Genomic DNA, 15,475 nt, shown 5'->3' on the forward strand with positions numbered 1-15,475 from the left:
TTTGGTTATATTGCTAGTCGATAACAATTATGAGAAATTAGATTATTATGAAATGAAAACAGCTAAGTGCTGTTCATTCAGCTCGAAATATAGGGGGGAGGGTGGGGAGAATTTTCAGTTTAATGCGATCTCTGTTCAGCTTAGTATTATTACGAGCTCAATGATGGGGATCATTAGAAAGGAAAGGAGGGTGGGACAGCATAGCAGGAAGGAATGAGGGAGAAGTTGAAGGATGGAGGAGGTGGAAGTTGTCATATGCGTTCTTCCAATCAATCTTCACGTATAATATTCAGGCATTGCTTCATTCATCAATACTGACAACATTTATGGGCATTGAGTTATTTTCTCAATGACAGAAAATACGTGCATCTGTATATATCAGTGCTATTGGCGGTACAATGACATAATGGAAACTTTAAGGAGTCATTTCAAAAATGAAGGGAACGTTACTGCCATTCTGAAAGTATCAAAGGTGGTAGTATAAAAGTGTGTTCTCTAGCTAACAGCAGCTTTCTTATATCATGCTAAAACAATCCTGTGCACGATTTGAGTAGTGACAAGCATTTAGGGGCGCGAATGTGCGACTGAAGTATCCTGGTGACAGACATTTCCTTTAAACAACTGGGCAAGTATGTTACCTTAGCAATAAACATTGCAGTGGCCAGTAAAGATAATGCGGGAGGGGTTCAACTGCTATGTCAGAGTACTACTTTACAAATGGATTTGTAAGGACTATTGAAAATTATAGCAAAATATACCATTAGTACTATTATATAATGGCTTGGCCGTAATAAAGTCTCGAAAATTAATTGAACATCATTACTGAAGAACAACGCGCTAGTTTCCATTGAAAAAGACTAAAATCAAACAACTACGAAAAGCTTAAAAAGCGCGCATGTTTAGTGCAGTGTGCCAAGAGAAAGAAAGAAAACATTGTATGAAAAATAACAAATATATGAAAATTCATACCTGTCAGCAGACCTGTCTGGGATGACGTTTAAAGCAAACGTAGAATCATACATTTTGTAACCGATGTTCGTGGATTCTTCATATTCTTAGTCTAACAATCACTACGTAATTGTTGCAGTGAAGCATCGAGATGACCAAATAACGCAATGCAGTAAGTAAATAGACCGCCCTTCAGCAGCGAACATTTATACTATAGTGCAGTCTCTCAGTAAATAGAAATTTATATAAGGAACATTGCTACGGCATTTGCATAGCACAAAGTGCACGTAGCAGAATGCCAACGGCAATGCTTACCATCACATTTGCATAAAGTTACTCTTCTGACCTAGAAATTCATGTATGCATTGAAAACGTATAACAATCTAATGTGCCAACACCAAAGATTATAATAATCGAAGCCACTATCTATCACAAATAATATTGTGGCGTAAATTAAAGAAGTATGAAATAGTGTCTTACGTAAATGAGCCTGCACTGGCACGATAATAATATGTCGTAATATTCAGAAAAATTCATTCATTAATTTAAAGGAAGTGATTGTTTAGTGAACATTTCAATCAGACTTTCATCATCCACTTTGAAAAGAAGAGAAATGAATGCCTAAAACAGAAGAATGGCAAAACATAACATTTACTTAAAACACAAGCATAATGAATTCATAATTTAATATAATGCACATGCTGGGTTGAAGTACTAAAAATTGTGCATCACGGTTGTCACTTTAGTCAGTGTGGAACCGGCAACATTGTTATCTTATATGCATGGACAAAATACAGAATCTAATTATTAAAAATTTATAGATTTTGCCCCCTCAAACTTTACATCGTGCACTAATGCACATTCATTTACTGATTCCAATGAAAAATATTCTGCGACCGTTTGAAAAAACATCATCAATTTTTCAAAAATAGCAAAAGTTGCTGCAACTGAAAATTCAGATATCGAAGAAGAACCATTTTTGTAGAATTGACTCAATTAAATTTACTAAACATGGTTAGACCTGACGGCACAATTCCTCCTAGTGAATTCGTTATAAAAGTGATGTTTGTGAATTAGGTTGTAAATACTAATTTCTACCTCCCAGCTTCATACTCATTGTCAGTGTACATGAATTACAACATCAACGTACAGTAGAATATGAGCAGCTTACCGTCTGTACTGACAATTTCATGAAAGTGCTTATATTTTGATATTTTATTTCCAGCAATAATTCGTTTATAATATATTTATGTGCCTTTTAATAATTTTAATACCTTAATACACTGCTGCTAAACGTAATCATGAAATTTATAACAAAATATAGGTCTTCTTGATAAAGCATAATCTAGTTATGTCGGGCTATTGTAGATTCAGTATCTACTTTCAGCAATATTATGATTTTAATCAATTTAAAAATGTAACTTAAAAATGAATACCTTTTCATCATTTGGAAAAACTATTTTGAAGAGCTGTGTAACGTGATTTACCATTTTGAATAAAAAAAAGGACGCTTGTCAGACGTCCTTTGAGAACGTCTTCTATTCTAATGTTGCTGGAAACCATCCACCTATAAATATTTCAAGTCAACCTCACAAGATGATTCAATTCATGAAGTTTTGTAGAATCAAAGCATACGCAACATGCACATCGATGAGTTATACATTATGATTAATATTTCGTTTTCCTTTCGCAAATAAAAATTTGCATGAAACATGGCTTAACACGTTGTGCAAATAATGTTTGTTATGTTCAGTAAACAATCTCCGCGATCGTTGATGCAAAATCACACAAACAACAAGATATGAGATAGAACTTTCGAACATGAACAATAATATAGCTTCGCACATCTAGAAGCCACTGTATAGTCGAAATTAAATAAATTAAATAAAATTATAGTTTAAGTGTTAAAGCGAAAGTTTGGTCAAATTATTTCAACTCTGTTAGGCGCGTCTCGTTAACATGCAAATTTTTGTGCGTTCATTGCCTTGCCGTTTGTTTGCTTATCAAGTATAGTTCGTCACAAGATTCGGCTTCTAATATATTAAAAAAACCATTTGATATGCTTATTTTTCAGCAAACCAATGATATCTAGTAATGGGGGAATAACGTAATTTTTATTATTGTAAAATTGTCTCTTGTATATTGCTTTTACCGTGAATTTAGAGTAACAGCCGCGAAAATTTTTGTTCGATAACGTAATGAAAAGCAGATACAGTAAGACTTGTATGAAAAGCAGAAAAGGTCTGCAAATTTTTGATCGACTGCAATGCAGTCGATTACGTTGTTAAAATGGTTTTTGGCGTACGGTGAGCAGGGCGAGTGCACTGGCGTGGAATTGCAAAATTGAAATTAATTTGAAACGTTTTTCATCAAATTTTACAGAAAATTTAAAAGTAAATGAAACCCTCAAAAAGCAGTGGAAGTGCAAAATGAACCATATGTTATTTAAAATGAACCGTAAATTAGGTAAAATCTCGCAACTGGAAACAACAAATTCATAAGTTTTTTCCCAATGGAAAATAAGTGGTAATAATAACAAACACGTAAACGGTAGAAAATTTTAAACATGAGTTGTAATAATACGTATAGTATGCAAATTAAGGTGGCTCATCAAAATGTACATTAATACTGAGTACCACTGTACCAAAACAAAAAATTGAATTAAACATAACACGTCTTCACATGTTTGAACTTGAGATTCGAAAATTCAAAAATGACCTGCAGAAACTGATGTCATTGAAAAAAGCTCTCCATTGAAATATATTGAATTTAAGCACGACAGTCTGTAGTAAAAATGGGGAAGGCTAGGCGGAATGTTATGAGCAATGCTCAGTACGGTGATCACTGATGTTGATAGTAGTAAAAGTAATGTGATGCAAGTTTCTTTAAATAACATTTTCAGTAAGCTACGCAAGGCATATAAAAATTCGCTTTCCTATCTAAATTAGTTTCGCTAAAATAAATTGTTTTTTTTGAAATCATTTCCAGTAGATGAAAATTTCTACCTGTTCTCTAAGTGTGCAGCAACTCGATTGAAGCGTAACAACAAGAATAAGAAATCAACTTACGAATTAGGTATGAGGTGGGACAAGTAAAACGTGAAAGCTTGCTGGAATCATTTGTTGCGTAGTAACACACCGCTCAATGGTCAAACGTGCATATGCTAACTGCACTGAATAGAGAGTAATACCCTGAAATATACTGAAAGTAATAATCCCTTGCGGAGAACGTATTCGTTGAAAAATTTGCATGTTTGTTGGTTGCTAGTCGAAAATAAAACAATGTCTGTTATTGATTATTCAAATGGAGAAAGCAAAGCATGAACGTAGATCATTTATGGAAATTTTCCATGTCTTATTAATATTATTATATAATAAATGAACCGTTTGAAATTAGTTCATTGTACTGCAGTACTGTTTACCCATTTACTGAAAATTAAACTTGAAAGCAGGAGAAGTATAAAAGCGACTGTAATTTTTTAACACAGAAAACTTTAAACAAACTGTATAAAAGCAAATCATTGTCGTGTTCGTCGTTACACGATTGATTCTCGAGTTGCTGCAAGTGATCGTTTGCAAACTTTACAAGAGCCAGAAGCAGAACAACTTCAGTATTTTGAACGTGATGAAAAATATATAGAAAGAAAAAAAACATATATATATATATATATATCAATTATATTGCTGCATATTGCTCAAACTTGAACATTCTGTTTGCGAGGCCTTTTTTTCGATGATTTCGCTTTTTTGAACAATTTTCGTTTGCCAGTAGTGACGGTTCTTTGTTCAACATTTTCCAACATGCTCTGTTCGACTGCTTCAATCCGGTACATCTTCAGTTCACTTTCTGACAGCTGAATGCTGAGCTGTCGGTCTGCTTTTTCCTTCTCTTCTTCGGCATATTCATTCAATTCTTCATCCAAACTACGTTGAAGACCGGCTATTTGTAAATTTGGTTGTTTCTCAATTCCAAACTCACATTCAACAGCTGATTCACAGATTTCATTCATACACTGAAAATGTACAAAAAAGAAATGAAAGAAAAATAGATTTACTTTCCATTTGTATTACTTACTTGAATAGATTTGATGATAATGCGATTGAACAAAGCTAACACCTGTGCCGACTGCAATTTCAATTCTTTCCCCAAATCAGCCACATTTTTCAGCTGTAATCCAAATGCCAACAAAATCGCCTTAAAACAATCATCACAATAAAATTGAAATCGAAAGGAAAATATCCCTTTTTCTAAATCATTATGAAATACTGAAATTGTTGAACTATTAATTATATTATTTAATTGAAACAAAACAACGGCCCATTTTTCAATCAATAAATGTTCACTGAAATTAAATATTCAACGACATCAAACAAGTGCATCTCAGCTAGCTGTTCAATTTTCAAATGATAAATGTCACCGTCACTCACCACTTCGACAGCATTGAGATTGATGTTGAGCTTGCCGAGAAAATACAATTTCCCTATTGATGGTACAAGATCGACGATCAGATGATGGTCGATCAAATTTCGACTGTACATTTCAATACGTTTCAGGTCGTGATTGGTGAAATAAACGGCCAATTCTTTTCGATCAAGCGGAGTGGTTTGTGCAGCAGCTTGTGCATTGAACATCTGCAAGTTCGGTTTGGCCAATATTCCTAAAGCCAATGGAGCAGGAAAATGGGAAAACGGATTGCTCAACAGAGAAATGAACCGTCTCCGAAAATCTGCAAAACATGGACAAAAAAAAGATCAATTGGGATATTTGTCATTTGTTGCCACAGAACAGAATAGAACACAGGTGGTAGTGAATAATTTCGCTTTTTACCCGTCCAATAAGCGATCAGCCATGGCTGATCCGTGTTTAACGTTTTCAACATGATGCACGAATATTCGCCGGTAAGTTCATTGGCAATTTGTCGAATGTAGACGGGAAAAAACTGACTTCTGGCCCAAAATCTTGAAATAAAAATAAAATAACACCCTTTTCATTCACAAATGATTGATCAAGTGAAACCGTTGCAAAGTTTCTGTCAGACCGTACGAAACTCCAATCCAATCCAAACGTTCCGCACTTCGTTCGCACAACCTGGACAACAGAGGAGGCAATTTTTTCCGTTGTGAAACGTGCTCATCCAACAAACCACGTTTTTCATTATTCTAGAACAGAAAGTTTCAAAGTTATAAAAGAGAAACATAAGAGAACCACTAAAACACACATACATGTGATGACATATTGAATTCGATCGGCACAATATCGATGGCACTAGTTGTTGGATCATCAAGTGCAGGAAACTTGCCCTCGTAGTACCGCTGCAACAGTTGCACCGCACGTAATCCATATCCCATCTGCATAAATGTAACAACAAAGAAAAACAACCATTAAAAACCATTCATATAAATATCATAAAACTAACTCGTTGATAATCTGGATGTGTCGCAATGCGAACAATTCTAGCGCCACATAGAGAAGGAAAATCTTCATCTTGAAACTGCAATTTTGCAAGCAGTTGCAATTGTCATAAAGAAAAGTTGAAAGTGAACAGCAAAACCCAAACCTGCTGAACCAAAGTCCACGGAATAAGATCGCCCGACGGTCGCTTACCGCTCGTTAAACTAGTGTGCACGCTGGCTTTGCTTAGATCGCCTTCTAGGCATACTTGCACGACGCACAAAATTTCTGGTATATTGTTGCTATTTTGGACAAATGGACCAAGAAGAACGAACAAATGATGAGCTGGAGCATCGGACATCATTTGCAAATCATTCGGTGAATTCTACAACAATTGCACCAAATGCAACAATCTACAACGCATATAAAAGATCCAGCAATACAGTACTCACTTTGTAATGAGCTGCAACGTATATGGACATCATGCGTTGCAAAAATAATTCCGATGCTTTGTGGAAACAGAACAGTGTATCACGATTGACATAATACGTAAAATCGGAAAAACGACAAAGTTAAGGAAATGAAATTCATTGGCGAAATTATTATAGAAAAAAAAGAAGAATATTTCAGAGAAAATTAAAAATATAAAGCAGCATTTAAATACCCCGTTTACTGTAAAGTTACACATATAATTTGAGAAAAGAAAATTATAGATTAATAAAAAGAAAGAAAGGATATAGGTCACAGTGTTCAGGAGGTGGACAGCCACCACCTGATACTTTTGGTATTGTAGTGACGTCCAAGCACAACAGCTGATTCAACCATAGCTCCACATCGTCACCAGGCTTGTATCGAATTGATTCACTGAGTGTAAGTTCACTCAACGTTCTACCTAAAATTAAAAATCAGAGAAAATCAAAAATCAACACTATTATTATTATTATTATTATTATACCTCCGACAGTCTGAAATTTAAAATTTTCGGCTGAAATGTTGCTCGATGATTTGGAAACTGCAGTCAATTTGGAACTTTGTTCACGCAATTCTTGCAACAGTTTCAAAGACAACGATCTGCCAGTTCCTTCATATCTTGAAAAGAAAAAAATCAATCAATCAAAAAATACATCACAGATTTGCTTGCCCATTTCCAGCAATTGTACCCGTTAACTGTAGACGATATGAACACCAAATACGGTCCAAGCAACTGCTTAACATGCAACAAAGGAATGGCAGCTGCTTCGTCAATAATAACCAATTCCGCTTGTCCAAGCTTTATAGCGTCAGTAGGATGTATATACTAGCACATATGTACCGCAGTGAAGCAAAGCAAAAAAAAAAAGAAAAAACAACTCTACCACAGCCTGCTTACTTGTATTGTTTGTCGCTGTCCACGTGTGACATTGATTCGAACAACAGCTTTATTAAATTCTGGATTAATCGACTGCACCACTTCGTAATCGATGTGCTCCTGAAAAAGAATAAAAACAACACCAATTCCAATAGAAATAACAAAATTTAAACTTTTAAATATTACCTACCTCAAATTGCAATGCGTCAAAACCTTTGCAAACAAATTGAAAAAATGTTTTCAAATTTTCAGGGCCAGGAGAAGTTACAAATATATTGGAATATCTAAAATGGAAACAAACAAAAAAGAACAAAAACATATCAAAATTAATTTAGAAAGCAAAAACGAAAAACAAATACAAGTAGTGTACCCGAATCCGATTGCACCAGCAGCAGCCAAACCAAGCGCCGCAGATTTTCCACGACCCCGGGCAGCCGTGAGGGAAACTGTGTGTTTAAGGTTGTTTTCCGAAATTACGTCAAAAAGTTTCAAAATCACCTTAGCCTGAATGTAGCAAAACAAAACTATTTAATATTTGAAATAAAAAAAAAAGAGAAACATCTTTCGAATAGAATAATGATTTTATTTTTGCATACTTGGTCGAGCGTTTTGCACTGCTTTAATAATTTCCCTACGGTCGGAGCATCGCTCATCGATTCTATAAGCTGCTTCAATTCCGTTGCATTAGAGGCAACTTTCTGCTGAAAAATAATTCAAAAAAAAAAACTTTGAGAAACAAATGATATGCGTCAATTTCTATTTGAACATGATCATCAAATTCAAATTCAAATACAAATATAAATCAGTTGTCGTCATTCAGTTCGACTTACTTTCGCTTCAGCAGAAGCGGGATCTATTGCCGAAACAGCCGACGACAACGGTAAGACATTCAATTCATCATCAAGCAAGAGGCAAGTTTTGCACGACGCTAATGATAGTAAAAATCTAGAAAATATTCACACGTAAAGTAAAACTCTCATTGTGGATACAAATTGTGTTCGTATTGTTGAACTGCGCGAAATCGGGTAAAAACAACCAACCGTTCGTTGAATCTAGCCACCACGTCCTGATGGGCTTCGGTACGATAACGAGAATGAACATCCTAAATCGAAAGATATTCACTGAACAAACAAACAAACAAACAACAAATAATACATATACCATCGTCATAGCGTGCAGTTGTCGAATTGAATGCAACGAATGCAACAGAATGACAACAAGGCCGCCGCCTTCGACCGTCTCGATCGTTCGAGCCAACAAATTTGGCGTCATTGCTTCGAAATCCTGAACAAAACAACGTTCAGCAAGATTGTAATTGTAAAACTGCAACAAACACCGACCTGCAGCACACACATGCCGTATGTGTTTCCGAGAATTTTGTGCGTTTCCGAATAATAGCAATAGCGAATCTCGGTGGACGAAATGAACAGTTCGAACTGATTTTCTTCATTTATTGAAGCTTTGCCGGCGCGTAATTTTTTCATAATCAATTTCATTCGTTTCTTCCGATGGCTGCAATTAAATTTACCACCGAACGATGAAAATAAAACTTGCAAATCAACACTGTAAAGTCAACCTGGAAAAGCCGAGCTCTTTCTTGTAACACCAAAGTACGCTGGGACGGGCGCGGACGGTGGCTTTGGACAGAAGATGATGCAAAATGGCCACTTGTTCGCGTGCCTTCTCGCCAATGACGATCAACAAACTCCGATGGCCCAAATGAATGCCATTTTCAATAAGCACGCGAATACGACTGTCTATCTTTCTTCGAATCATTTGCTAGAAGTAGATTTGTTTTTTAATTTTAAAGTAACAAACTTTTCAAACCAAAATAAACCAATACAACAATCAGTGGCGAAGAACTGAAATAAATTCACCAACTCTTACGTGCATCATCGAACAAACAGTTCAATTCTCTTTGTATTCATAAACAAAAGTTAAACAAAACAGACTACAAATTAATCAAACATAATACATCAAAGAAAATAAAATATTTTTATAAACAACTCGTGAACTACTACTGTTTTTTTTTAATCTTATCCACTCACTGACGATGATGCACAATTACACATGCGCAACGCAAAATTCACCCGCTACAGTACTCCTAAAATGAAGTTAACAAAAGTATACTGTAAAAATAAATAACTGAACAATTACGTTTCTTCAGAAAATAATTCGAAATACTTCAATCAATACAAACCTTTATTGATTTTCAGTGCTTTAAACAATATTTTTAAAAATTGCTTCATCAACGAAAAAAAATCTAGATCCAGCTAGCTGAATCATCGGCCACAGCAATTTTTCTTAAATGTAGTGCTATTTTTTTTAATCAAATACTTCAACAGATAGAGTTGCATGTGGCCAGCACAAAATTAGTCACGCTGATCGTTTTTCATGGGATAAAACGCAAAATGTTCAATAGGTAAAGCAACTTTTTGTTTGTAAAGCAGAGCAGCAAATGGCACTGGTTGAAAAGGTTGAATGGAAGATATACACACATACACAGATACACACACACACACACACACACACAGACAGACAGACAGTAAGGCAGCAATTCACTTCTCTTCAGTGCTACAAAATTGATTATATTACATTTGATTGAACAGAGTATGGCAATCAAAATAGAAAAGTATCAACTGAATCTTTGTGCTAAGAAGAAAAAATTAGGAAGAAAAAGCAAAATTTTGATAACAAAAAAATTGAAGAAAAAAAAACAAGTGGTTGGTTAAAAGAGGGCAAAAATTTTACAAGTGCTCACATGGCATAATTGGGATATGGTCCCTCTCTTTTCAGTTCTTCACCATAAGTCATCAGCAGATCCAATATTACACCGTTGGTCCACCCGAAACCTTCTTGAACAGTATATTCGCCTCCGCCGCCGATTCCATAATGGCCCTCTACACGGTACTGGAGGAATAGAAATAAATTGAACGATAAAAATGAAGCAGAGCAAATGCAGCAAAATAAGTACCTTTTCGAACATTTTTCCGGCATATTGGAAAAATACAAACCAAACACCGTCGATCCAATTTTGTGCAACTTTGAAAGCAATCTGCTGAGCAAAGATGTCACCACTTTTTCGCAGGCCCTCAATGACCATATGATTGTGCGGTGCCCAACCGTTCGGACGATCCCACTGCTCATCTGACGCATGCATACTGGACGGTATACCATAGGGCATGGATGAGATGCCATTTTCCTGAAAATGAAACGAAACGAAACAAACAAATAAATAAATAAACAAATAAATACACTGCTAGTTACCTCGAGATATTTGGCAATTTGCTGTCCAACTTTCTTCTTGTCGTTCAGTACACAGTCAAAGTACAACGGTGCCAAGTTGGAAGGATAAAAAGTAGGGGATTTAGCACCTCGACCATCACGTTCGTCCAAATCGATGTCGTACCACATTTTGTCAATTGGATCCCAGAACGCATCGTGCAGATCTTCCTTCATCCTTTGGTATTTCTTCTGGTGAACTTCAGCCATCGTCTGATCGCCAAGCACGTTGTACAGTCGACTGAGCACCGCCTCACTGCCGCACAGAATTGCTTGCAAATCCACAGGCACGATCCGTCTGGTGCGTATTGAGCGGACCGTTTTGTTCAAATCGCCGTCTCGTCGAAACCAACGCGTGCCGAAGTCGATGCCAGATTCACAGGCGGACACAATATCCGACCAGATCCGTCTTTTGCCCGCTTCTGAAATATTTGTTAAGAAAAAAATTTATTCTTTTAATAATTGTAAATAAATAAGCAGCAAATCACAAACCAGTGAATTCAAGAGATGCAGAAGCTAGATCTTCAGTATAGGATTCGGCTCTTGGTAGATCGGTGTCAACTCGATATTGATGCAATTGCAACGTTTTGCCATTTTCATCCTTATAGACAAAGCCTCGATTTTTGTACCAAAATTGCAACTCTTTTTCAAGTCTCGGAAGCATGTTCACAAGTACAGCTTTGTCTTTGGTGGCTTGATAATAATCCCAAACGCTCATAGTTAACAAAGGTGGCTGGGATCGATTTTTGTAATAAATGCGACCACCGTTTGGAACAAATCCAAATCTGAAACAATACATACATATATATATATAAATTATATGGAATGAAATTTTCATCACACAAAAAAGAAGAAGAAGAAGAAAATTTCATCAACTGCTCACTCACTGGTCGATGATTGTTGCAAAATTGAGGATCATATTTCTGGCCGTTTCATACATTTCAGAAGCCAGCAAGCCTTTCAAAATCCAGTAAGTGTCCCAGTAGTAGAATTCTCGAAACCGTCCACCGGGTATGATGAACGGGTGGGGCACGGAAATGAAGGTGAAACGATTTGGTTCCGTTTTCACTTGGTCAGTTACCTGAAAATATTGAAATTTCATCAATTCAACCAGATCTAATAAAACAAAAGTGAATAATTGCAAAAGGAAAAAAAAAGAAGCATCATCCCGTTGAGTAGAGGAGAATAACTGCTCGAGTGGAAAATAAATTTCGAAAAAAAACCCTTGATGCTCCAACAAAATGAACAATTAATTCTTATTTATTCTTTTAAAGCTCTAAAATGATGCTATGAAAAAAAAAGAATTTAAATATTGAAAAAACCACATATACTTGAATGACAACGAAAACTGTTGAATAATTAAACAACTGATGCATACAATTTTTCAATAATTCGAGAAGAAAAAAGCTGCAGCGCGAATTGCATGCAGCATTCTCACTATTACTATTATTGATATTATTATTATTATTGTCGTTATTATAGCATTTAACAGCGTGAAATTTTTGATTTATTTACACTAAACTGACCAGATGTCAGGTTTCTCTTAATAGAACAAGTCAAACTGAATATAAATTTTGAAAAGAACAGGAAATGTGTTTTGATCAATTATTCAAAATGGCACCCCTTTTTTCCTTGATACACTACTTTTGAAGAAGAAGCAAGCAAGCGTTTCTATTCGATTTGAAAACAAAGCAGGAAAATAAACGAATAATGATAATTTTTGAAATGAATAAATGAACAAACAAAAAAAATATGTTTTCTCAGCAAAATACAGTAAGATTGAATTTATGTTTGCCGAAAGCAATGCAGTTGTTGGGTTGAAATTAATAAAAGCTCCACTGCCAGTTTTTGAAAACAAGTATACACCTCAAGTGAAGGGGAAAAACACTGCGCGAAACGTCATCAATATTATTTCACCAAAGCCCTACTGACCTGGACGTGTAAAAATTTTTACCATTGAAAATGAAAATAAATACTAATAATACCAATAGAATTTGTGTAATTGACGACGAAGATCTGATAATTTTTTATCAAATACAATTTTCATTTTCATTACAAATGTCAACTGTCAAAAACTACACAATATTGATGTAAAATGATGATAACAATTATTAGATGAAGAAAAATGAAATAATAATAATAATACAAACATGATATGATGACAAAATATAAAACCCTTGTCACCAGCTGCAGATAAAAATTATAAATTGCAAAAGATGATTAAAGTAAAAAAGTTGAGTGGAAAAAAAAATTAATTTGTTATTGATTTCAATTTTCCCAATGAGAGAAAGGGGGAGGGGATATTGATTTTTGCAACTTATCGTTGATGTTATTTTTTGTTACCGCGTTGTGTTAACTTTCGACTATCAGAAATCAATAAATCTCAGGAAATTATTTTTTTACATAAAAAAAGAACAATAAAATATGAATGCCAAACAAACAAATGAATAAAAATGAACATGGAAAACAGCAGACGCGACGACACATGTCGTCGAATCAAGGAGAAGAAGTTTTTACCCCGTTGTCGAAAAGTTCCAAATCAAATGAACGAATGGAGGCGAATTTCAATATATACGAAAAAATTAAGTGATTTATTCAAATATATCTGAAACTCTTACCTCTCGGCAAAGTTTTTTCCACTTTCCATGTACGAAATAAGCCCAAAGGCGAAAGTGTTCGTCGGCAATTTTCAAAAACGACTTCGGCCTCGGAACCCAGTCGACCGGCTGGCATTCCTTCAATTCCGAACCAGGAGGGGAGAAATATTTTTTGATAAACATATCCAACGCTTTCGGATCGGTTTTATTTTCCACCGTTTCAAACGCTTGCAAAACCACATCCGGATCGTACAACAATGCCATGTCGACAAAATATTTGCTGTCTTGAAACAGGCGAGATTTCTGAATCACGTCCAGCAACGGTCCGTGACAAAAAATATCGCTAAAAATTAACAAGAATAAAAAAAATCTTTTTTTTTCTGAAATGAAATCAACACATTACCAAATATCATTCGTTGGCAATGGATTGGATGCAACATATCCAACAAGAACAACAACAACAACACCAACTGTGATGAAATTCATAAATAGCATTATTGATTTATAAAAATGATAAAAAAGAACAACGTGGAGTGAAATAAATTATTATAAAAAAAACGACAACTTCTTCACTGAAAACTGTGCTGATCAAAACTTCCAATGCCACTGTAGCAGTGGTAGCAGCAGCAGTAGTAGTAGTAGTAGTAGTAGTAATAGCAGTAGTAGTAGCAGTAGCAGTAGCAGTAGAATCAATATAAACAACAAATGATGGGCAGCAATAAAAGATGCAGGTTGAAGAAAATGAAATGCAGTGATTTTGTGCGCCCCAATTTAACAGATTGTTGCAACGACAGAAAGTGACACGAGCACGTCGCACCACTGCTCTCAGACACGTGAGAACAAAAGACGCTGCGCCGCCGTTTTCAACCCTCGTGCAAGCATAATAATATATATTCTAGTCGCATATTCGATAACGGAAACGAAATTAGATATTCAATCCGCCTGCTGGGAAAATTCTGCTCTAAAAAAATTACACACGTCTGCTCGGTAAATTTCACTCACTACGACACAGATAAGCATTAATAATAATTATGAGATTAACAATTTCATTATATTAGCAGCAAACATGACGACAAGACAGGGTCGTGCAAAACTTGCCTCCAAGGCGCACGATTACCTATTACTATGAAAACTTTAATCATACAGATCAACGTCAATTAACCCACCCATTCACCAACATTACACACACCACGCGCTATCAACCTTACTTTTAAACTTTATTACATTGGAATGTAGACTAGCTTCATCGACACACAACTCTACGTCACACTTATGAATATTATCATCAGGTACTCTTTTGCTGCTGGTGTCTCGTATTTTTCAAGCTTCTATTTCCACTTCCACCGCTGAAACAACAACAACAAAACAAACAAACATTTGTCAACACCGGAACAACATCAACAAGTCTCCTTTCTAAAACATACCGTTCGTATTGATTCAATTTCAGATTAACAAGTTCAATTTGTAAAAGGATAACATTACAGTAATATCTTTTTTTTTCTACATCTTTGCAATGAATTTCAATTTCAATATCCAACGATGCAGACGTGCGTGATCGAATAAAAAATACAAAGAAGAAGAAGAACAGATAAGCAGAATGCTAAAAGAAAAATAAGCTGAGAAAAATAAAAAGAATTTTAACGCATAGATAGAACTTGCGTTATTTCGAGCATTGCAAGCGCAAAACGACAAAATAGTTTTATTAACAATTAACAACCAAAACAACAATTGGAATAGTAATAATCATTATCAAAAAAAAACAATTTATGGCAGATTTCAACCGCATTTCGAGAGCATTTATCACAAAATTGGTAAAATAAAAATTCAAACATCATCCCCCAAAAAATGATATTAGCAATAATGAAAATTAGCATATTCAATTCTGGAAAAAAGGTTAACTTGTAATAAT

At 35.2% G+C, this 15,475-nt stretch overlaps 2 protein-coding genes across 2 annotated transcripts; both read right to left on the bottom strand.

The window, feature by feature from the left end:
- Window positions 1–450: 450 nt before the first annotated feature.
- Window positions 451–456, bottom strand: Tsp_06935 (conserved hypothetical protein; the record flags this gene model as incomplete). The annotated part of the gene is made up of 1 exon (XM_003380738.1): window positions 451–456. A coding segment is annotated over exon 1 (6 nt), but the record flags the coding sequence as incomplete, so codon positions are not given.
- Window positions 457–4,642: 4,186 nt separating this feature from the next.
- Window positions 4,643–13,830, bottom strand: Tsp_06936 (N-acetyltransferase 10). Its single transcript, XM_003380739.1, has 20 exons — window positions 13,588–13,830; window positions 11,857–12,050; window positions 11,462–11,754; window positions 10,955–11,391; window positions 10,662–10,889; window positions 10,449–10,597; window positions 9,028–9,199; window positions 8,849–8,971; window positions 8,728–8,789; window positions 8,518–8,632; window positions 8,284–8,388; window positions 7,709–7,807; window positions 6,506–6,724; window positions 6,365–6,439; window positions 6,171–6,296; window positions 5,965–6,107; window positions 5,776–5,906; window positions 5,376–5,674; window positions 5,023–5,142; window positions 4,643–4,960 (listed from the first exon to the last, which is right to left on the bottom strand). Exons 1-20 carry the CDS (start codon window positions 13,828–13,830, stop codon window positions 4,643–4,645), a joined length of 3,651 nt encoding a protein of 1,216 aa, XP_003380787.1.
- Between the last annotated feature and the right edge of the window lie 1,645 nt (window positions 13,831–15,475).

This window comes from Trichinella spiralis, assembly GCF_000181795.1.
Source record: "Trichinella spiralis strain ISS 195 chromosome Unknown Scfld2, whole genome shotgun sequence".
In the NCBI taxonomy this organism is placed as follows: Eukaryota; Metazoa; Nematoda; class Enoplea; order Trichinellida; family Trichinellidae; genus Trichinella; species Trichinella spiralis.

Coding starts and splice junctions, on each gene's coding strand:
- Tsp_06936 (XM_003380739.1), bottom strand. CDS start 13,830: ATGGCATTGTTGTACGATCCGGATGTGGTTTTGCAAGCGTTTGAAACG. Junction 11,755..11,856: donor TTTGCAACAATCATCGACCA/GTGAGTGAGCAG, acceptor GTATTGTTTCAG/ATTTGGATTTGTTCCAAACG. Junction 7,808..8,283: donor AGTGCAAAACGCTCGACCAA/GTATGCAAAAAT, acceptor ATTCTTTTTCAG/GAGCACATCGATTACGAAGT.